The sequence below is a fragment of the Rhinolophus sinicus genome, chromosome 2 (assembly GCF_057876585.1).
Source record: "Rhinolophus sinicus isolate RSI-liver-muscle chromosome 2, RSI-T2T, whole genome shotgun sequence".
In the NCBI taxonomy this organism is placed as follows: domain Eukaryota; kingdom Metazoa; phylum Chordata; class Mammalia; order Chiroptera; family Rhinolophidae; genus Rhinolophus; species Rhinolophus sinicus.
In genome coordinates, this window is record NC_142502.1 from 147,281,174 (window position 1) to 147,299,531 (window position 18,358).

Genomic DNA, 18,358 nt, shown 5'->3' on the forward strand with positions numbered 1-18,358 from the left:
TTAAATCTATTTGTTTCTAAATACAGGAACATGTACTTTTAATGTTGCTTTTTCTTACTAGCTTAAATATTTATTTAAATCTATTTGTTTCTAAATACAGGAATCCATGCAGGGAAGTTCTGATGAAACTGCCAACAGTGGTGAAGATGGAAGCAGTGGTCCTGGTAGCAGTAGTGGGCATAGTGATGGATCTAGCAATGAGGTGAATTCTAGCCATGCAAGCCAGTCAGCTGGGAGCCCTGGCAGTGAGGTACAATCAGAAGACATTGCAGATATTGAAGCCCTTAAAGAAGAAGATGAAGATGACGATCATGGTCATAATCCTCCTAAAAGCAGTTGTGGTACAGATCTTCGGAACAGAAAGTTAGAAAGTCAAGCAGGCATTTGCTTAGGGGAATCCCAAGGCCCTTCAGAAAGAAGTGGAACAAGCAATGGAACAGGAAAGGACCTGGTTTTTAACACTGAGTCAATGCCATCAGTAGATAATCGAATACGAATGCTAGAGGCCTGTTCACACTCAGAAGATCCAGAACATGATATTTCAGGGGAAATGAATGCTGCTCATATAGCACAAGCATCTCAGGAATCTTGTATTACACGCACTGGGGACTTCCTTGGTGAGACCATTGGGAATGAATTATTTAATTGTCGGCAGTTCATTGGTCCACAGCATCACCACCACCATCACCACCATCATCATCACCATGATGGGTAAGTCTAAACAGCTTTTATTTCCTTTAAGGAAGTAATTATAGCCTGTATTTATTCAGTTGCAGTCTATTCTGCATTGGTGCTGTCCAATAGGAATATAATGTAAACTACAAATGCATGTCACAAATATGTAACTTTTAATTTTCCAGTGGTCACATTTTAAAAAGCAAAATGAAATTGGAGAGATTTATTTTAATTATAAAATTTATTTAAAGCAGTATTATCTAAAATATCTCCACATGTAATTAGTATAAAAATTATTTTTTTTCTACTAAATCTTCAATATTCACTGTGTATTTTATACTTATATCACATCTCAGTTTAGACCAGCCACTTTTTACGTGTGTAGTGGCCACTTGTGACTAGTGGCTATTAACACAGATCTATCTTCAACTCCTTGTAATAATTGCAGGTGTAGGGGTGGCAGGATGGCTCAGTTGGTTAGAGCGCGAGCTTTGAACAACAAGGTTTCTGGTTCGATTCCCGCATAGGATGGTGGGCTGCGCCCCCTGCAACTAAAGATAGAAAACGGGGACTGGACTTGGAGCTGTGCTGCGCCCTCCACAACTAGATTGAAGGACAACGACTTGGAGCTAATGGGCCCTGGAGAAACACACTGTTCCCCAATATTCCCCAATAAAATTAAAAAAAAAAAAAAAGAATAAATAAAAGCAGGTATAAGGTTGCTTTTGGAAATTTATTCAAGTGTGATCATAAAGGGGAGATTTTACACGCATCATCATTTTAGGATATTAATAAGGATAAAGCGTCAGCAGAAAGCTTTTTGATTATCTGAAATATGCCTGTATTATTTAACGGTAAGTGATCTGTCACAAATATACCTATAGTATTTAATAGTAAGTGATTAGTGTTATGTACTTAATTTTTCTTTTCATCATTTTCTCATCTATAAAGTAGGAACAGTAGTACCTATCTCAGTTTATTGTGAGCATTTCATAGGCGAATGTGATTGGCATATAATAAGAGCACAGTAAATGGTAGTTGCTCTTATTACAAGTAGTAATATTTGAGTTGATGATGAAATATGAGTATGTGGTTTTTCAGGATGAGTTTTCTTAGACTTGACAATTTACCAGGCTTTTCAGAATTCAATATGGTTGTTTGGGAGAACTACATACTCATATACATATATATTACTACTTTATTACTAGACATACATATTACTACTTTATTTGTTTTTTGTCTTTTTATTCTTACCAAGTTTAAGGTAATGTTTCTCAACCTTGGCAGCATTGACATTTTGGGCCAGATAATTTTATTTTTAATTTGTAGCAATATGAACGATGACCTGTGTATTGCATAATGTTTAGCAGCATCCCTAGCCTCTATCCCTAGATGATAGCATCTCTTAAGTTTGGATAACTAAAAATGGCACTAGACATTGCAGATGTCCCTCCTGGGGGCCAAAATCACCTCTGTTTGAGAACCAGTAATTTAGGTTCTGACATAGATAAGCACATTCAAAGTTTTCCCTAGGATAACTTATACTGAAGACAAAGCAATTAGTTTATAAAACTGAGGAGAGAAATATATTCAGTTTGTCACATTGCAAATCTCTTTTAGTCTTCTAACCCACATCAACCTCCTGCCCCACAAGATCTAATGATTTAATTTAAAAAAATTTTTAGTGGGGAATATTGGGGACCAGTGTGTTTCACCAGGGCCCGTCAGCTCCGAGTCATCCTTCAATCTAGTTGTGGAGGGCGCACAGCTCCAAGACCAGTTGCCGTTTTTAATCTTTTGTTGCAGGGGGCGCAGCCCACCATCCCATGTGGGAGTTGAACCAGCAACCCTGTTGGTGAGAGCTCGCTCTCTAACCAACTGAGCCATCCGGTCGCCCCTGATTTAATTTTTTATGTTGGCACGTTTCCATAATTTTTGCGTGTGGTACTACTAGTAAATCTCTGAGTCAGTCCTGAACTTTTCTTCTTCATGTATTTTTCAATTCTTTTGTCTTTACATCCTTAGGGTACCCAGTATGGTATGTTTTAGAAGTGAGTGCTTAATAGATGTTTATTGAATTCAAAGTTCCCCAATTAATATTAACCACATTTAGATTGTAGCCTTAAATTGAAATATCTTTCTGCTAGTTACCTCATTTGATTTTGTAGTTATATGAATAAATGTAAACAAATTTTAAGGTTCACATTGTGATTTGAGTTTATAAAATAATTATATAACAGTAAGTTTACTGGTCTTCTCTGAAATTTATTCTCTCTGAAGTTGTTTTAGTGAAGTGTGTTGATGGGCCAGATAAGGTGGGTATATTGTAAAATTAAGAATGTAGTTCTGATATTGTGGGCTTTTTAGTTTTTGTAAAGCTTTCAACATTCTCTATTGTTAGTAAAAGCAAATGTAACTTTGTTCTTAAGTGTGTTGTAATGTGCCAAATGTTTCAAGAGATATTTTTCGTTCTTCACAAACTGTTTAAACATGTAATTAGTAACTTTGTGCTCTTCTGTGTTACAGGCATATGGTTGATGATATGCTTAGTGCAGATGATGTCAGTTGTAGTAGCTCCCAGGTCAGTGCAAAATCAGAAAAAAATATGGCTGATTTTGATGGTGAAGAATCTGGGTGTGAAGAGGAGCTAGTTCAGATTAATTCACATGCAGAGCTAACATCTCATCTCCAACAACATCTTCCCAATTTAGCATCTATTTACCATGAACATCTTAGTCAAGGTAAGGTTCTGTATTAAGTAAAATATATTACTTTCTTTAAAACAAGAATAATTTATATTGTTAAAACAAATCAAATGGTAATGTTATGATACTTAAATGTTTTTGCCAAGTAACTTTCATATGGTAGTGTTTCTTTCTAAGGGAATGCAATTATTATGAATACTCCATCATGAACATAAAAGTTGCAGTTCCATCAAGAGATATTTAGCCAGTAGAGGAAATATAAAAATATGTCTAAATATTATAGCTTTGTATTTTAGAAAATACACAGCTTTTTTAGATTTTATATTCAGAAATCTTAGGATCTAAAAGTAGGAGATTACACAGGATCACATATTATATGATTCCATTTATATAAAATTTCTAGAATAGGCACGTTGTAGAGACAGAACGTAGATTAGTGGTTGTCTTGGGCGAGAGAGTTGACGGGAAATAGGGAGGGTGACTGCTAAAGGGCAAAGTGTTTCTTTCAGCTGGAATGATGAGATGTTTGAAAAATGGTGGTTCTAATTGCACTGAATAAATCTAATAGTAAGAGGATATGAGCAGATTTGGAAGAATGGAGCTTAGAGAAGGTAAAAGAAGAGTAGGAAAAAACGGAAGAAAGAAAAATTAAGAGAGAAAAAAATGTTTTTAGAATTGGCAATTTAGAAGTTTGTACCCCACCTCTTGCTTGGTTAGGTATCATCAGCACGTGCTAGTCTAGGAAGTAGGTTTTGGGATGTCATATGTTGCAAACTAAACCTGATCTATTAGATTGATTCTAAAAGGTCATTTGTGATAAGACTTGAAGACACAACTTGTGGACCTTGGCAACAACTTATTGATACCTGTACATAATCTAGATAAGGTTATCTAGTTTTTTAATTGTGTTATTTTGGTTGTTGAGAAATGAATAGGTTAAGATTGAGGTCATTTGAATTTGACACCATTATTATTAAATTTTGACCATTCTATTTTTTACCCATTTTCCTTTTATTCAGTATTGTACATATTTTTTATTAATACTATATGAAGTTAGAAGTTGAGCAAAATTATTAAATGTATTAATGCTCTCCAAATCTACCTTTTATTAACTGTGTATTTAATACTCTAAAGAACTTCCAACATGGTAAGACAATTCAATTTAGAAATGGGAAAAAGATTTGAAAAGTCAATTATAAAAGAAGATATAGAAATGGTCAATAAATACATGAAAAAATGCTCAATATCTGTAGTCATCTGGAAAATGCAAATTAAAACCAGAATGTGATACTACTACCCAGCTACTGGAATGGGTGAAATTAAGGCCTAACGATAATGAACGATGCCAAGGATGTAGAGCAACTAGAACTCTCATACGTTGCTGTTGAAGTGTATAAAATACTATAACCAACTTGGGGAACTATTTTATCAGTTGCTTATAAAGTTAAACGTGTACCTACCATATGACCCAGTAATTCCTGTTCTAGTTATTTATCCAAGAGAAATGAAAACATGCTCACAAAAAGATGTGTACATGAATGTTCATACTTGCTTCACTCATAAGAGCCTCAACTGGAATTAACTGGTAGATAAACAAATTGTGGTATATTCAGAGTGGAATACTACTTATCAATAAAAAGGAAAAAACTTGATAAAATGCAACACCATGGATGAATATCAGAAACCATCATTTTAAGCAAATTAACCTAGAAAGGATTACATACTGTATATAATTTATGTGCAGTTCTAGAATATTTAAAAATAATTTATAGTGGTTGAAATCTGGTCAGTGATTACGTGAGATTTGGAGTGGGGGATTGATCATAAAAGGTCACAAGGAAACTTTTTGGGGTGATAGAAATGTTCTGCATCTTGTGTATTTAATTATATTTTAATAAAATTAATTTTAAAAAGTAAATACCAACCAAAAATATAAAAGAGCGAAAATTTCAAGCCACAGAGTAGGAGAAAATATTTGCAAATTCTATTTCTAGTAAAGGGCTTGTATCTAGAATATATAAGAACTTTTACAACTCAGTTTTAGACATGTTAATTAAAAAATGGGAAATGATTTATTTCACCAATGAAGGTACATAAATGGCTAATAAGCATCTCAACATCATTAGTTATTAGGAAAATGCAAATAACAACCACGAGATTTCATTGTGTACTTATAACGTTAAAATTACAGAGCAATGTGTTGGGGAGGGTGCGGAAGAACAGGAACTCTTACTGTAATACACTGCTGGTGGGAATGAAATGGCACAGCCACGTTAGAAAAATTTGGCACTTTCTTCCTGTTAAACGTACATTTACCTGATGACTCAGTAATTCCACTCCTAAGTATTTACCTATGAGAAAAGAAAGTGTATGTCCATACAACGACTTGTTACACAGTTGTTTAGGGCAGCATTATTCATATTAGCCAAAAATTGGAAACTATCCAAATGTCCACTAACTGGTGAATGTAAACAAAATGCAGTATTTCCACATGTGGAATATTATTCTGTAATTAAAAGGAACACACTACCGATATGTGCTTCAACATGGATGAACCTCAAAAAACATTTTGCTAAGTGAAAAAAGTCAAACATAAGACTCTACACACTGTATGATTCCATTTAACATGAAATTTCCAGAAAAGGGTAATTTATGGGGATGGAAAAACAGACTAGGGCTAGGGAATAGAATCAGGGATTAGTTAGGTATGCTTTTGGGTGGTGAATGCTTTTGGGCGGTGAAAGGGTTCTAAAACTGTATTGTAGTGATGGTTGCACAATTCTCATTTTAATGAAATCAGTGTATGTACAATCCAGTAAGGAAATTTCATGGTAAAGCGGTTTAAAAAGACAAAAACAAAGAAGCATTTTTCCTTATTAATATAATAGAACTAATTTATTTAGCCCGGTACTCAGAAAGTCTGAATTATAATAGAATCTTTGAATTTAATTGGATGTTTTGGGTAAATAATCTCCAGTTCAATTAAAACACTTTTTTTAAAATGTAGGAATATAAGGGACTATCCAGAAGGTCATTTAGAGGAATGTTTCCTAACTATAGACTTATTTCACATAAATTGTCTTCTTTATGCTTATTTTGGGTTTCAGGTATTTATATACAGTTCTCTTAACATGTGAAAAACATGAAGTAATCAATTAGAAATAGTGAAGAGACTATAAAAAAACGTTTTTCACTTTAGTCTTTTCAAACCTTAAACAATATTCTTTGCCATTCTTAACGCAACTATTGTGCTAATCTTACATTTTTATTTTGATGTAAGAAGAGATTTAGTATACTTTTGATTTGTTTACTTTGTGAATGCAAAATTCAGTTAAAATTTGAGTCAGCTGTGTTCCTCTATAGTGTGTTATATTTTGCCCCCTCAGGACCTGCAGTTCATAAACATCAATTTAACAGTAATGCTGTGACAGACATTAATTTGGATAACGTTTGCAAGAAAGGAAATACTTTGTTGTGGGATATAGTCCAAGATGATGATGCGGTAAGTTATTTACTAGAGCCAAAAGACTGAAAAATTACAGTGTAATGCAATCAGGATAAACAGTAACTTTATGTATTTTTTGTAGGTTAATCTTTCTGAAGGATTAATAAATGAAGCAGAGAAACTTCTCTGTTCCTTAGTATGTTGGTTTACGGATAGACAGATTCGAATGAGATTCATTGAAGGTTGCCTTGAAAATTTAGGAAACAACAGGTAAATAGGAATTTAAAAAATTTTTATAAAGTTCATTTTGTGTATTGCCTAGGTGTCATGAATTTATAGCATTTAATGTACTATTATCAACCCTTTTTTTATTATACTTGTGGTTTTCATATTAGGTTTAAAGACTTCCCTCCCAGGGTTCATATTTTATCATGTAGTCTTGTTATTTTCAGCACTTTCTTGGCACACTTTTTTTGTTTTTTAAAGATTTTACTGGGGAAGGGGAACAGGACTTTTATTGGGGAACAGTGTGTACTTCCAGGACTTTTTTCCAAGTCAAGTTATCCTTTCAATCTTAGTTGTGGAGGGTGCCATTCAGCTTCAAGTTGTTGTCCTTTCAGTCTTAGTTGTGGAGGGCGCAGCTCAGCTCCAGGTCCAGTTGCTAGTTGCAGGGGGCACAGCACATCGTCCCTTGCATGAGTCGAAACCAGCAACCTTGTGGTTGAGAGGATGTGCTCCAACCAACTGAGCCATCTGTGAGGCAGCTCAGCTCAAGGTGCCCTGTTCAATCTTAGTTGCAGGGGGTGGAGCCCACCATCCCTTGCGGGACTCGAAGAATTGAACTGGCAACCTTGTGGTTGAGAGCCCACTGGCCCATGTGGGAATCGAACCGTCAGCCTTTGGAGTTAGGAGCGTGGAGCTCTAACCGCCTGAGCCACCGGCCGGCCCCCTTGGCACTCTTGATTTGATCCCCTACAACAGAAACGAAGGAATAATAATAATAATACGTATTCTTTTTTGATTCTGAGAACATAGTGGTGATTACTCTCTGTTCAAATCACAGTTAAATGTTCTTGACCTGTGTCATATTATCTATAAAGGAAGCTAAATAAGATCAGTTAAACTTTAGCTGAAATATAAACATTTTGATAATGGCATTCATTGTTCTTTCATCTGGACGGATCATTTGTGTCTTAACTTCTGTAGTGTATAAAGAATTAGGCTAGTGTTTTTTCTCTAGTTTGAATTCTATCGTATTTGTAGTCTTATCGGGTCTCAAATGGTTACAAGTTTCTTGATTTTTCATTTCTGTTTCATTGTACAATTTTAGGTTTTCCTTGTCTTATACTGCTTTGATAATGTTTCATTCTCTGGCATAGTGAATTCAAGTATTAGTTGGATATGTTATTTATATTAATGTTTTTAGTTTACCTCTGCCGACGCCTGATATAAATGTCTAATTTTACTGAATATTTAAGTGCTTCAAAATATATATATATATTTTTTTACCTAATTGAATGAGAAAAATATGTGCAATATTTTCTATTTTTGGTTTTTAAAGGGCTATAATTTGAACAATGACAATGAAAAAATTGCTTGTTAATGCCGGTATGGGAAATCACTAACAGACCTCTGTTAGTGGATCAGTTGCCTCTCTGGCATATATTGTTTCAAAGGAATGCTTTTAATGCTGAATGATGTTTCATCATTTACATAGGTATTATAGCAATTAATTTTAAAATAATGTCTTTTAAAAAGTTTCATGATACCACTGAACATTTTTTTAAAGTGGTTATATCAATTTATATTTCTCATATGTGCATCTGCATATCCCTGGCCCAACAATTCCACTGCTAAATATGGGCTCTAAAGAAATACATCAAGATGGTTACCAGAAGACACTCAAGAATGTTCATAATAGCACTATTCAAAATAACTAAATATATTCTTTGTAGAGCTATCCTAATGTCAGAAAAGAGTAGGAAGGAAAATCAAATTTCGGACTGTTGAGTGAAATAATGTACAGCAATAACAGTAAATGAACTGCAACTGCACAGAATAGTATGGATGAATCTCACAAACATAATGTTGAGTGAGAGAAGCTAAATCTATCTCTATTACTCCAGGTTTAGAATGTTTAAAAACAGGAAAACTTAGTAGTTGGGATAATGGTTACTCTTGGGTTGTTCATGACTGGAAAGGGGCACGAGGAAGGCTTAGGTGTGCCAATAAGATTTAGTTCTTGACGGGAGTGCTGGTTGCACAGGTATGTTTAACTCCGAATATTTTGAACTGTCACTTAGATTTATATATGTTCTTGCATGTATGTTATACTTCATTTAAAAAACCGTGTGAAAGATGAAATACCATGTTATCAACGATTATATAACGATATGGGTATGTACTGACACGTCCATCTATTCAAAAGATTGCAAGTAACATGTGAGACTGTAAAATGGTTATTTATGGTAGGATTGAGTTGTTTTTTTCTTTTGGCTTTTCTGTTTTCCAGTTTTTCCATCATGAACATATATTTCTCTTATAAGTAAATTTAAAAGGGACAGTAGGAAAAATCTGTATGTGAATGAAAAATCTGAGTAGGAGTGAAAATTGTCAGTCTTAATTTTTTTTATTAAGCTTGAATTTGTCGACCCCCAAATTATTTAAAGATGGAGCATTTTTCATTTGTTTGAGGTAATCCCTGTACCCTAATCAGTTACTAAGTGATTTACTGACTAGCTAGTAAATATAACTGTTATGTTGAAATTAATTTTGCCCTCAAACTTTACTCCTCAGAGGATTGCTATTATTATTCTAGTCTTACTACAAAAGACATTAGTCATTTGTGAAAATACTTAGAACATAGTGGCATTTTTTTTCAGCCTATGAAATATGCAATAAATCTAGTGTATACCAGCTGAACTTACTGAAGTTATCATTGCAAATTGGAAAGAAAATTAGTTTTGAGCATATTTTAAACATCATTAGTCTGGGTCTCCTGATAAACCAGTGGTTTTCAGTGAGGGTGGTCCCTCCCCACCCCACCCCAGACAATGTCAATGTCTGGAGATGCTTCTGATTGCTACACTAACAACTGGGATCGGAAATGTTGTTACAAGCCAGGGATGCTATTAAACATCTTTTAATGCAGAGGACAGCCCCCCACAACAAAGAATTATCTGGCCCAGAATGTCAGAGTTTGAGAAATCCTGTTCTAAACAGAAGAATCCTTTCTCCAAACTTGCCGCCTTAGTTTACCATCATAGTAAGAAAGTTGCAAAAGTGTGCTAATATTAGTAGGAAAACTCTTCCTTTTTTTTTTTGAAACAAATGGGCCAGTACAACCTTAACTCATTTAGCACTTTCTTAACATTTGACAAGAAAACCACAGAGGTCTATGTCTTGATGATGTCAATTTTTTATGTATTTAAGGGAGGTTTTATGTTTCTTTTTATTTTCTCTATGCTAACCTTTTTATTTTCTTTCCAGTTTCTCACTTGCCATGGTTTATAGACCTGTTGGCATTTTTGTTTTTGCTTTTCTGTGGTCATGTTCCAGTTTATTTTATAAAATGAACTTAGCTTTTTTTGAACAGTAATACGGGCTATTACTTCTCAGGAAGCATAGAGATCAGAAAAAGAAAATTATAGTCTACCATAAATCACCCATAAGTCTACCATTTATACGGAACCACTGTAAACACCTTTTAAAAATGCCTGTGTAATCTCTCTCTCTGATGATGTGCAACATGTGCCTTGAGTACATTTATCCGTAGGCAGATTGTTTTATAAGGCACATAATAACATTTCGGCAATGCAGGAAGTTTACCACAGACACACGTAGTAGACTGTTCTGCAGAATGTTGTCCTAAAGTAAGAACACAGGGCAGAAAGTAGGTCCCAACATGAAAAGTCCATTGCTTTTCAGCTTGATGTTTGGTATCAAGGATTAGTGAGATAAGATTGCTGTCCAGTGTAGAGTAGAAGTGTAGGAGTTTGGTTGTAATCAGTCCTTTTGGTGTTTATGTTTACTAGAAGGCAGGTCCACATCTGGTGCCTAGGCACCTCTGAAATTCTGTGGCCTCCCAAGAAACGAATTGACACTCTGACTGGGAATCTGTCCAACGTGCTGTTTTTTGCCATTGATCCACTGTAGGTACTTGAACCCATGAGTTCAAATTTTTTGCCTTTGTGTCCAAAAGATTTCTTGAATAAAATGATCGCATGTGTCAAGGATCCTGTTTACATAAATAAAGGTTCAGATTATTAAGAAATGAATGGTGTACCATTCATTTTTTTGTTTTTCCCTCCATAAAGACTATTATATTCAAGATTTCATGTCGACTTTTGATATATATTATAATTGATAATGACAATAGAATTTTGTAGAAGATATCTGTCTTCTTAAAATATGGAGTCCAGGGTTAGGAAAATATCATCCAAACATGCTCCAACCAACTGAGCCATCCAGGAGGCAGCTCAGCTCAAGGTGCCATGTTCAATCTTAGTTGCAGGGGGTGGAGCCCACCATCCCTTGTGGGACTCGAGGAATTGAACTGGCAGCCTTGTAGTTGAGAGCCCACTGGCCCATGTGGGAATCGAACCGTCAGCCTTTGGAGTTAGGAGCATGGAGCTCTAACCACCTGAGCCACTGGGCTGGCCCTGTACCAATGTAGTTTTGATCCTCTAACATTCTGTGTACTAACATGCTGTTTCTGTTGTCATCTGGTGGTATTATTTTTCTGTCCTCATTCTTCATGACTGTTACAAAGCATTTTATAAAATTCATCCTTCTTCCTTAAAAACCTTGCCTTGCTTAAGTTTTTGCTGGTTTAGTACTTAAGTAAATTTTCAGTGTACACCATATGCTGGAATTTTTAATAAGACAGTTTTTGCTCTCGTTGAGCATATTTTAATGATAGGAACATTAAATAAATGAATATTCTCAGAAGCACCATGATTTGTTAACATGTACTTTCATGAATGAAGAAAAATTGGGAATGAATCAAGGAATAAAGAGGTTTTTGGGGCAATGGAAGGGTGTTACTTAATACAGAGTTGTCATGGTCATCCTTTCTGTTGACAGTTGAGAAAACATGAATAAAATGAGGGAAGGAATCCTACAGATAGATATACTTAGGTAAAGAGCATTTCCAAGTAGAGGCAATAGCAAAGGCCCTGAGGCAGGAATGTGCTTGTATATATTGAAGGGATATCAAAGAGAAAGATTGGAAGAAAATTAAGTTAAACTGATAGGAATGGGGACATACCACACAGGGCAGTGTAGTCCAATTTAAGTACTTTGGATTTCATTCAGAAATAGTAAGTTTTCTTCTCTTTAGTTTCTGCTACTCAGTATTTACGACTGTTTCCTTCTCACTCAACCCACTATTCTGATATACCTGATGCCCTCTCAAAGAGTAGGCATTTTGGTGGACTTACTTGTATAATATACTTGTGCATAGGGTGCCAACTTGAAAAAATATTCTTTCAAAAAGCTATACTGGCTCCTGAGCTTAAAAACAAAAAAATTCAGTGTCTCTTTAGAGTTTGTCTTTTCAAGGCTCATGCAGCCAACATCCTTGCCTATTAAGACTTCTGTCAATATCTCCCCTATCCCCCATTCCTTTTAGAAGATAGGCATACTGGGATCTTCTTGAATTTGAGTGATTTCCTATCCCTTTTTTGATCCTTTATATGTGGTGTGCTTTCATTATTAACATGACTCCTAATGCAGTGATTTTTCAGCTTGGATGTAGATCATATTAAATGAGAATTAGAGAGAAAATGACAAATTTGTATAGTTTGAAAAACTGTTCCCTGTATTATTGCTGCTCAGAATGTGGTCCTCAAACCAGCAGTTATCACTGGTGATCTTATTCGAAATGCACAATTTCTGAACCTACCTCAGACCTACTCAATGAGAATTTGCGTTTTAACAAAATTCCCTGAGTTGAATCAAGTGCACTTTAATCTTTGAGAAAGCCTGCTCCAGACAGCTTACCTAAGTGGCTGCTTCCTATTTTCCTGGATTAAATTCTGATTTGTTAATATGTACTTTCATGAAAAAAAAATTACCTTTAAAAGCTCTTCACTTGCTTTTATATTCAGATATTTATAGTGTATTTTACTTTAAAAGTCTTGGGTTGGAATTTTAAAGCTTGATTTCTTGCCCCAATATAAAATAAGTTTATACTTTAGGAAAAAAATTTAATATTTGTGTAAGATACTTATATGTAAAGTTCATTAAGTCCTTATGCATTTAAGGTTTTTAAAAGCTGAATTTCTGTAAAAAGCTAAAATTACTGATAGTGGTTCAAATTATTTGATTCTATAAATACCTGTTTTTGCTGTTTCAGATCAGTAGTAATTTCACTTCGGCTTCTTCCAAAACTGTTTGGTACTTTTCAGCAATTTGGGAGCAGTTATGATACACATTGGATTACAATGTAAGTAAACAAAAGAAATAATACATTTAAAAGATTTTTTTTCAAGTCATAGTTATCAAACAAGATTTTGAATAACTTACTTAATGGCTTTTATTCTGTACCAGGAAAATTTGAGTTTCGTGAGGTTCAAATGTTTTCTTAGATTTCTCAGAATGCTCTCTTCCACTTAGCCCCATGGAGATTGTATCCCCATCAGATCCCCATCAATAGGAAAATCTGACTTTTGTATTCTTTGTAGTTTGAGAAAAATAGCAATTAATGCTCTAATTTTAGGGTGAAGATTTTTAGTATATCTGGCTATAACAAAGAACTCCTGAAGAAGATCCACACTAAAATAAACACTTTAGGATGCCTTTAATGTTGCTTGGTACTCAGAATTGGTTGTAGACATTGTATCCCATTAGTGTTAACCTTGATACCAGCCTACTACTACTTTATAGAGAACTTACGCTTAGTGAACATTAAAGAATTCTTTCAAGGATAGTACTTTGTGAAATTGATCCAGTTTTTGGTAATATTCTAGAGAAAGTTGGCTATCACAAGTACTTCATTATACGAATGTGTTGTTTTATTCAAAATAGACTTTTGGAGAGATTTCAGATACATTTAAAGTTTAGGAAAAATTATACCTGTTGAAGGATTCATTTGTTTGCTCAAGTAAGATGGATTTCTGCCTAATTTCTTCTCAAATCTTAGATTAGATGGTAAGAGCACTTGCGTGCTTTCAAAATGAATACCATATTAAAAATTCTTGGAAGGCTACATTATGGTTCTAAATAGGATGAAGTTAGTTCTTCTGAGTTATAACCCTTGCTTATGTACTGCTCTTTTAAAGGGGATCTGTTTAACCTGAACCTCTGTTCTTTTAAAAGCATTTTAGAAAATCTCTTTTTTGTTTAATATCCTTGTTTCCCTGTAAATAAGACCTAGCCGGACAGTGAGCTCTAATTTGTCTTTTGGAACAAAATTGATAATACGACCCGGTCTTATAGTAAAATAAGACTGGGTTAATACAATACACTGTAATGAATATAATATAATATTATACTGGGTCTTATATTAATTTTTGCTTCAAAAGATGCATTAGAGCTGATGGTCCGGCTAGGTCTTCTTTTCGGGGAAACACAGTAATAACAATATGACTTTAGTGACCATTTTATTTGTGAATGCAAGGAAGGTCCTTGAGATGCTAAACAGAGGGATGGAGGAAAACTTTTAGTATCCTTCAAGTACAAGAATAGCATGAGTCCTATTTCATTGACTTTCCCATAGTGTTTAAATGGCTGAATTACAAAATTGTACTTATTAAAGGGATTCGCTTGGGCAAGTTGGTATTGTAGCCGTTTGAAGAGATTCATGTTAAGGAGTAACAAAAGGCAGCATTCTTATAGAAGTGACAAACTGAATATTCAGTTACTTACCAATTGCCTGAACCTAAGTATATTAAGTTAAAATCTTTTTAGCTTGTTCTTTAAATAATAAATAAGCTCAGTTAATGACAGTTCACAGGGTTTCCAACATGAGATTGGTATCCTAAATCTCCTCATTAAAAGAACTCTGAGCTCCTATGGTTAGTTGGCATCAAAATAATAAAACTTCCACTTACTGTGAATCTGTTATGTGCAGCAGCACACAACATTTGGTACATACTATTTCTTAAAATCTTATGGCCCATATGTTAAAATTGGAAAATCGTTATCCCTGATCCTCTCAGTAAATCTTCAGGTAATCAGCAAACAGACTTTGCTTCACATCTTTTCACGATTCAAATATAAATAGAACTTGTAAGTTTGATAATTTAAAGATTCTGTAGATACATATTTTTTCCATTCTAGAATAGATTTATTCTCCTACCTATGCCTTTAAAGTTGTTTTTTTTCTTTCATTTGGTCCAGGTGGGCAGAAAAAGAACTGAACATGATGAAGCTTTTCTTTGATAATTTGGTATACTATATTCAAGCTGTGAGAGAAGGAAGACAAAAACATGCACTGTAAGTAGCCCTTAATTGGGTTAGTTATGTTTAAGTGTTGATTGTCTATCTTTTGAAAGATAATTTCCCAGTGTTCCTACTCTTTTATATAGTAAATACATGTAATGAAGCTTTTAGTTATAAAAATTTTAAGAGAAAGAAAGGATCTTTTTTAAGTTGAAGAATTTTATAAGGTTTTTAAAAATTATTCTTAATCTTAGGGAAATGTAGGTTATGTAATTTGGGGATTGGTTAACCTTCACTTTTGAGTTCTGTTCAAAGTCAATGTTTTTAGGAATCAAAAGTAGTCCCCCCCCCGAAATTATCAATATTTTCTTGTTTTAATGTATTAGGGTGTTGATTCTAAAATTTTTAAGTATTTACTTCCAAACAAATATATTTAACACAGTTAATTTAAAACATTTTCTTTTATTATTATAATAATTGGATACTAGGATTAAAAAGTTTAGGATGTGTAGAAAATTTAAAAACTGATGGTTATAACTGCTTAATATTTCATCATTAATACACCAGCATTAACCTGTGATGGTATAACTGGTTAATATTTCATCATATATATATTGAATATGACTTTGGATATATTTAAGTGACTTTGGATAAGAATTGGTAGAAATTGGTCAGTGGTATAGCTGAGGGAGATGCCTGCCCAGAATAAACATGTAAAACTCAGAAGGTTTCTTCTGCTTGTAAGTCAGTTGGTGGGAACTGATGGCCAAATCAAGGAAACCAGTGTAGTGTCAGTATCAGCATGTGAGTGAAAAAGAGAAGTAGTGCAGTATTTATTGAGAAAATATCCACGTAGAAAACTTCCACATGGATGGAAACTGAATAGACTGCAGAAGTGTTCAGAAAAGTCATACTTACCTCCAAAAATGAGTTCACTGATTTTTTTCACCACAAGTCACTTATTTCTCCAGATTTTAGTATGTCCTTCAGAGTACCACCATCCTCCAGTCACCTAAAACTTGGACCTATTTTGTATTCTTCTATTTCCAAACATGAATAATGATGATAAAAATAGCCAGTGTTCATTGATAATATGTGCCAGATACCATTTAAGTATTAAATTTTAACTTTAAGGTATACAACAGCCAATTTGAGGTAGACAGTCTCATTTTAAAGATGAGAACATTTAAGCTCTGAGGTAAATAACTTGCCCAAGGTCATACATTTTATAAATAGTGGTGGACCCAGGGTTTCTGTAATTCATTTTATAAACAGGACAGTCTGTTTTCTATAATTTGTAATCTTGAGAGCTACGCTGTACTGCCATTAATCTCTAGTTTTCTTAATGTTAGAACATATCCCATGTCTTTTTTCCCAGGTTTGAATTTTTATTATTATTGTGGTAAAATACACATAACATAAAATTTACCATCTGAACCATTTTTAAGAGTATAGTTCATTGGTATTAAATACATTCACATTGGTGTACAATCATCGCCACCATCCATCCCTAAAACTCTTTTCATCTTGTAAAGCTGAAACTCTATACCTGTTAAACAGTTGTCCCCTATTTTCCCCTCTCCAGCGCCTGATAACCACCATTATCCCATGTTTTTTCACAAGCTGACATTTCCACAAACACTGTTGTAGCCTTTTTACCAGCCTCTGGATCAGTCTTCTTTCCTCAATCTGCCCCTGTGATTGTCGATCCCTTATCCTTATTAAATTAGGAAGGCAATATGGTATTATTGGAAAGCACATGGGCTTAAGAATCATACAGACTTAGATTTAGATTATGAGTATTGTTCTGAACTTATTTCAGTTGTTTACCTCGCTAATAAATTCCAACTATTTACCAATTTGTGTAAGAATTAAATGAAATAATTTAGTAAATTGCATCTGGCACATAGATTATCTATAAATTGTAGTTACCTGGCTAAAACAAACAAGAAACTTGCCTCTTATACCTTTCACAATCATCACTGCTTAAAAAATAAATTCCAGTTTCTTCAGCCCACTATTCTGGGTCCTCTAAAATCTAAACTCAACCAACCTTTCCTGTTTTATTTTTCAGTGATTTCTTAAGGTCTCCCGTTCTACAAGCGTATCAAATTATTCTGAGAGATATCCTTAAATTTACTCTATTCCATAGCTTTACATATAGCTACCACTACACGAAATGCAGTCTCTTTAAATCCTGTTAAAATTCTAAGTATTCTTCATCGCCTGGGTTCTCTTTTCATTATTCTTCTTGAAGCAGATATCAAGGACAGTTGTGGCCTCCTGAATCTGAGCATCTCCACACATCCTCTATAAAAAGCCATAAGATCTACAAGGAGAAGAAATTAAGCCACAGATGACCCACATTTTCAGCATTTTTAGGAGACAGAATTCAAGTTACCTGTCAATAGAGAAATACGGGGCGGCGGGGGAGAGGGGGAAGTTGCCAAAAAATTGTATACAAGTGGACACTTTGGTCAACGTTGCTTAAGCAGTAGTTCGGCGTAATCAAGTGTCTGGACGCTGATGGTAACCACTTTGAGCACCTCTTGTAATTGCAGAAGTCAAACATGACTTTTGTTAATCTTTTGTTATCGGTATATATTGAGTATTACAATTTTAGTAGTTGTTTTCCTTTCTTAAAATGTGTATACATTTTTTTGGCACCCTCTGTAGACCCTAAGTTACTAAAGAGCTCCCACCATAGCCACAAGTCTGTGGGCTTGAAGAACAGGGAAGGGATGCTTAAGCAAGGGTACTGGAAGACAGATAAATCATCCTCAAAGTCAACAACATTAAGTGCCAAAAAATGAACACAGGTCTGAAACTTGGTTGTTTACAGCATTGGCTACGGGCAAGTTGCTTAATTACTTGGTTAGTGGAACCAGAAGTGGAGCCTCACTCACACAAGCTTGGCTCCTGTGGTGAAAAAGATAGAGGAGGGGAGCTTGTTGGAGATGAGTTTTATGCTTTCCTAGGGTATCCCAGAGTGTCCTTCCCATCCTCTAGTCTGCCTTGTTGTCTGGTGTTGTAGAAGAATAAAACTTTAGAACAGAAATGTCTGAACTGTTTTGGTATAACTACCTTGTTCCTTCAGGCTGTAAAACAGAGTTGTATGTTTGTTATTCTTTGGTAAAGCATACCGGCT

General features: G+C 34.5%; 1 protein-coding gene across 2 annotated transcripts in view; it reads left to right on the plus strand.

Moving 5' to 3' along the window:
* USP34 (ubiquitin specific peptidase 34) overlaps positions 1 to 18,358 on the plus strand; it is a 205,895-nt gene that overhangs the window by 73,571 nt on the left and 113,966 nt on the right. For both annotated transcript variants that reach the window (XM_019717509.3, XM_019717506.3), the window contains 6 exons: positions 101 to 711; positions 3,202 to 3,416; positions 6,767 to 6,882; positions 6,968 to 7,095; positions 13,184 to 13,273; positions 15,169 to 15,264. In XM_019717509.3, coding sequence (XP_019573068.3) covers positions 101 to 711; positions 3,202 to 3,416; positions 6,767 to 6,882; positions 6,968 to 7,095; positions 13,184 to 13,273; positions 15,169 to 15,264 — 1,256 coding nt within the window. The remainder of the gene's footprint in view (positions 1 to 100; positions 712 to 3,201; positions 3,417 to 6,766; positions 6,883 to 6,967; positions 7,096 to 13,183; positions 13,274 to 15,168; positions 15,265 to 18,358) is intronic.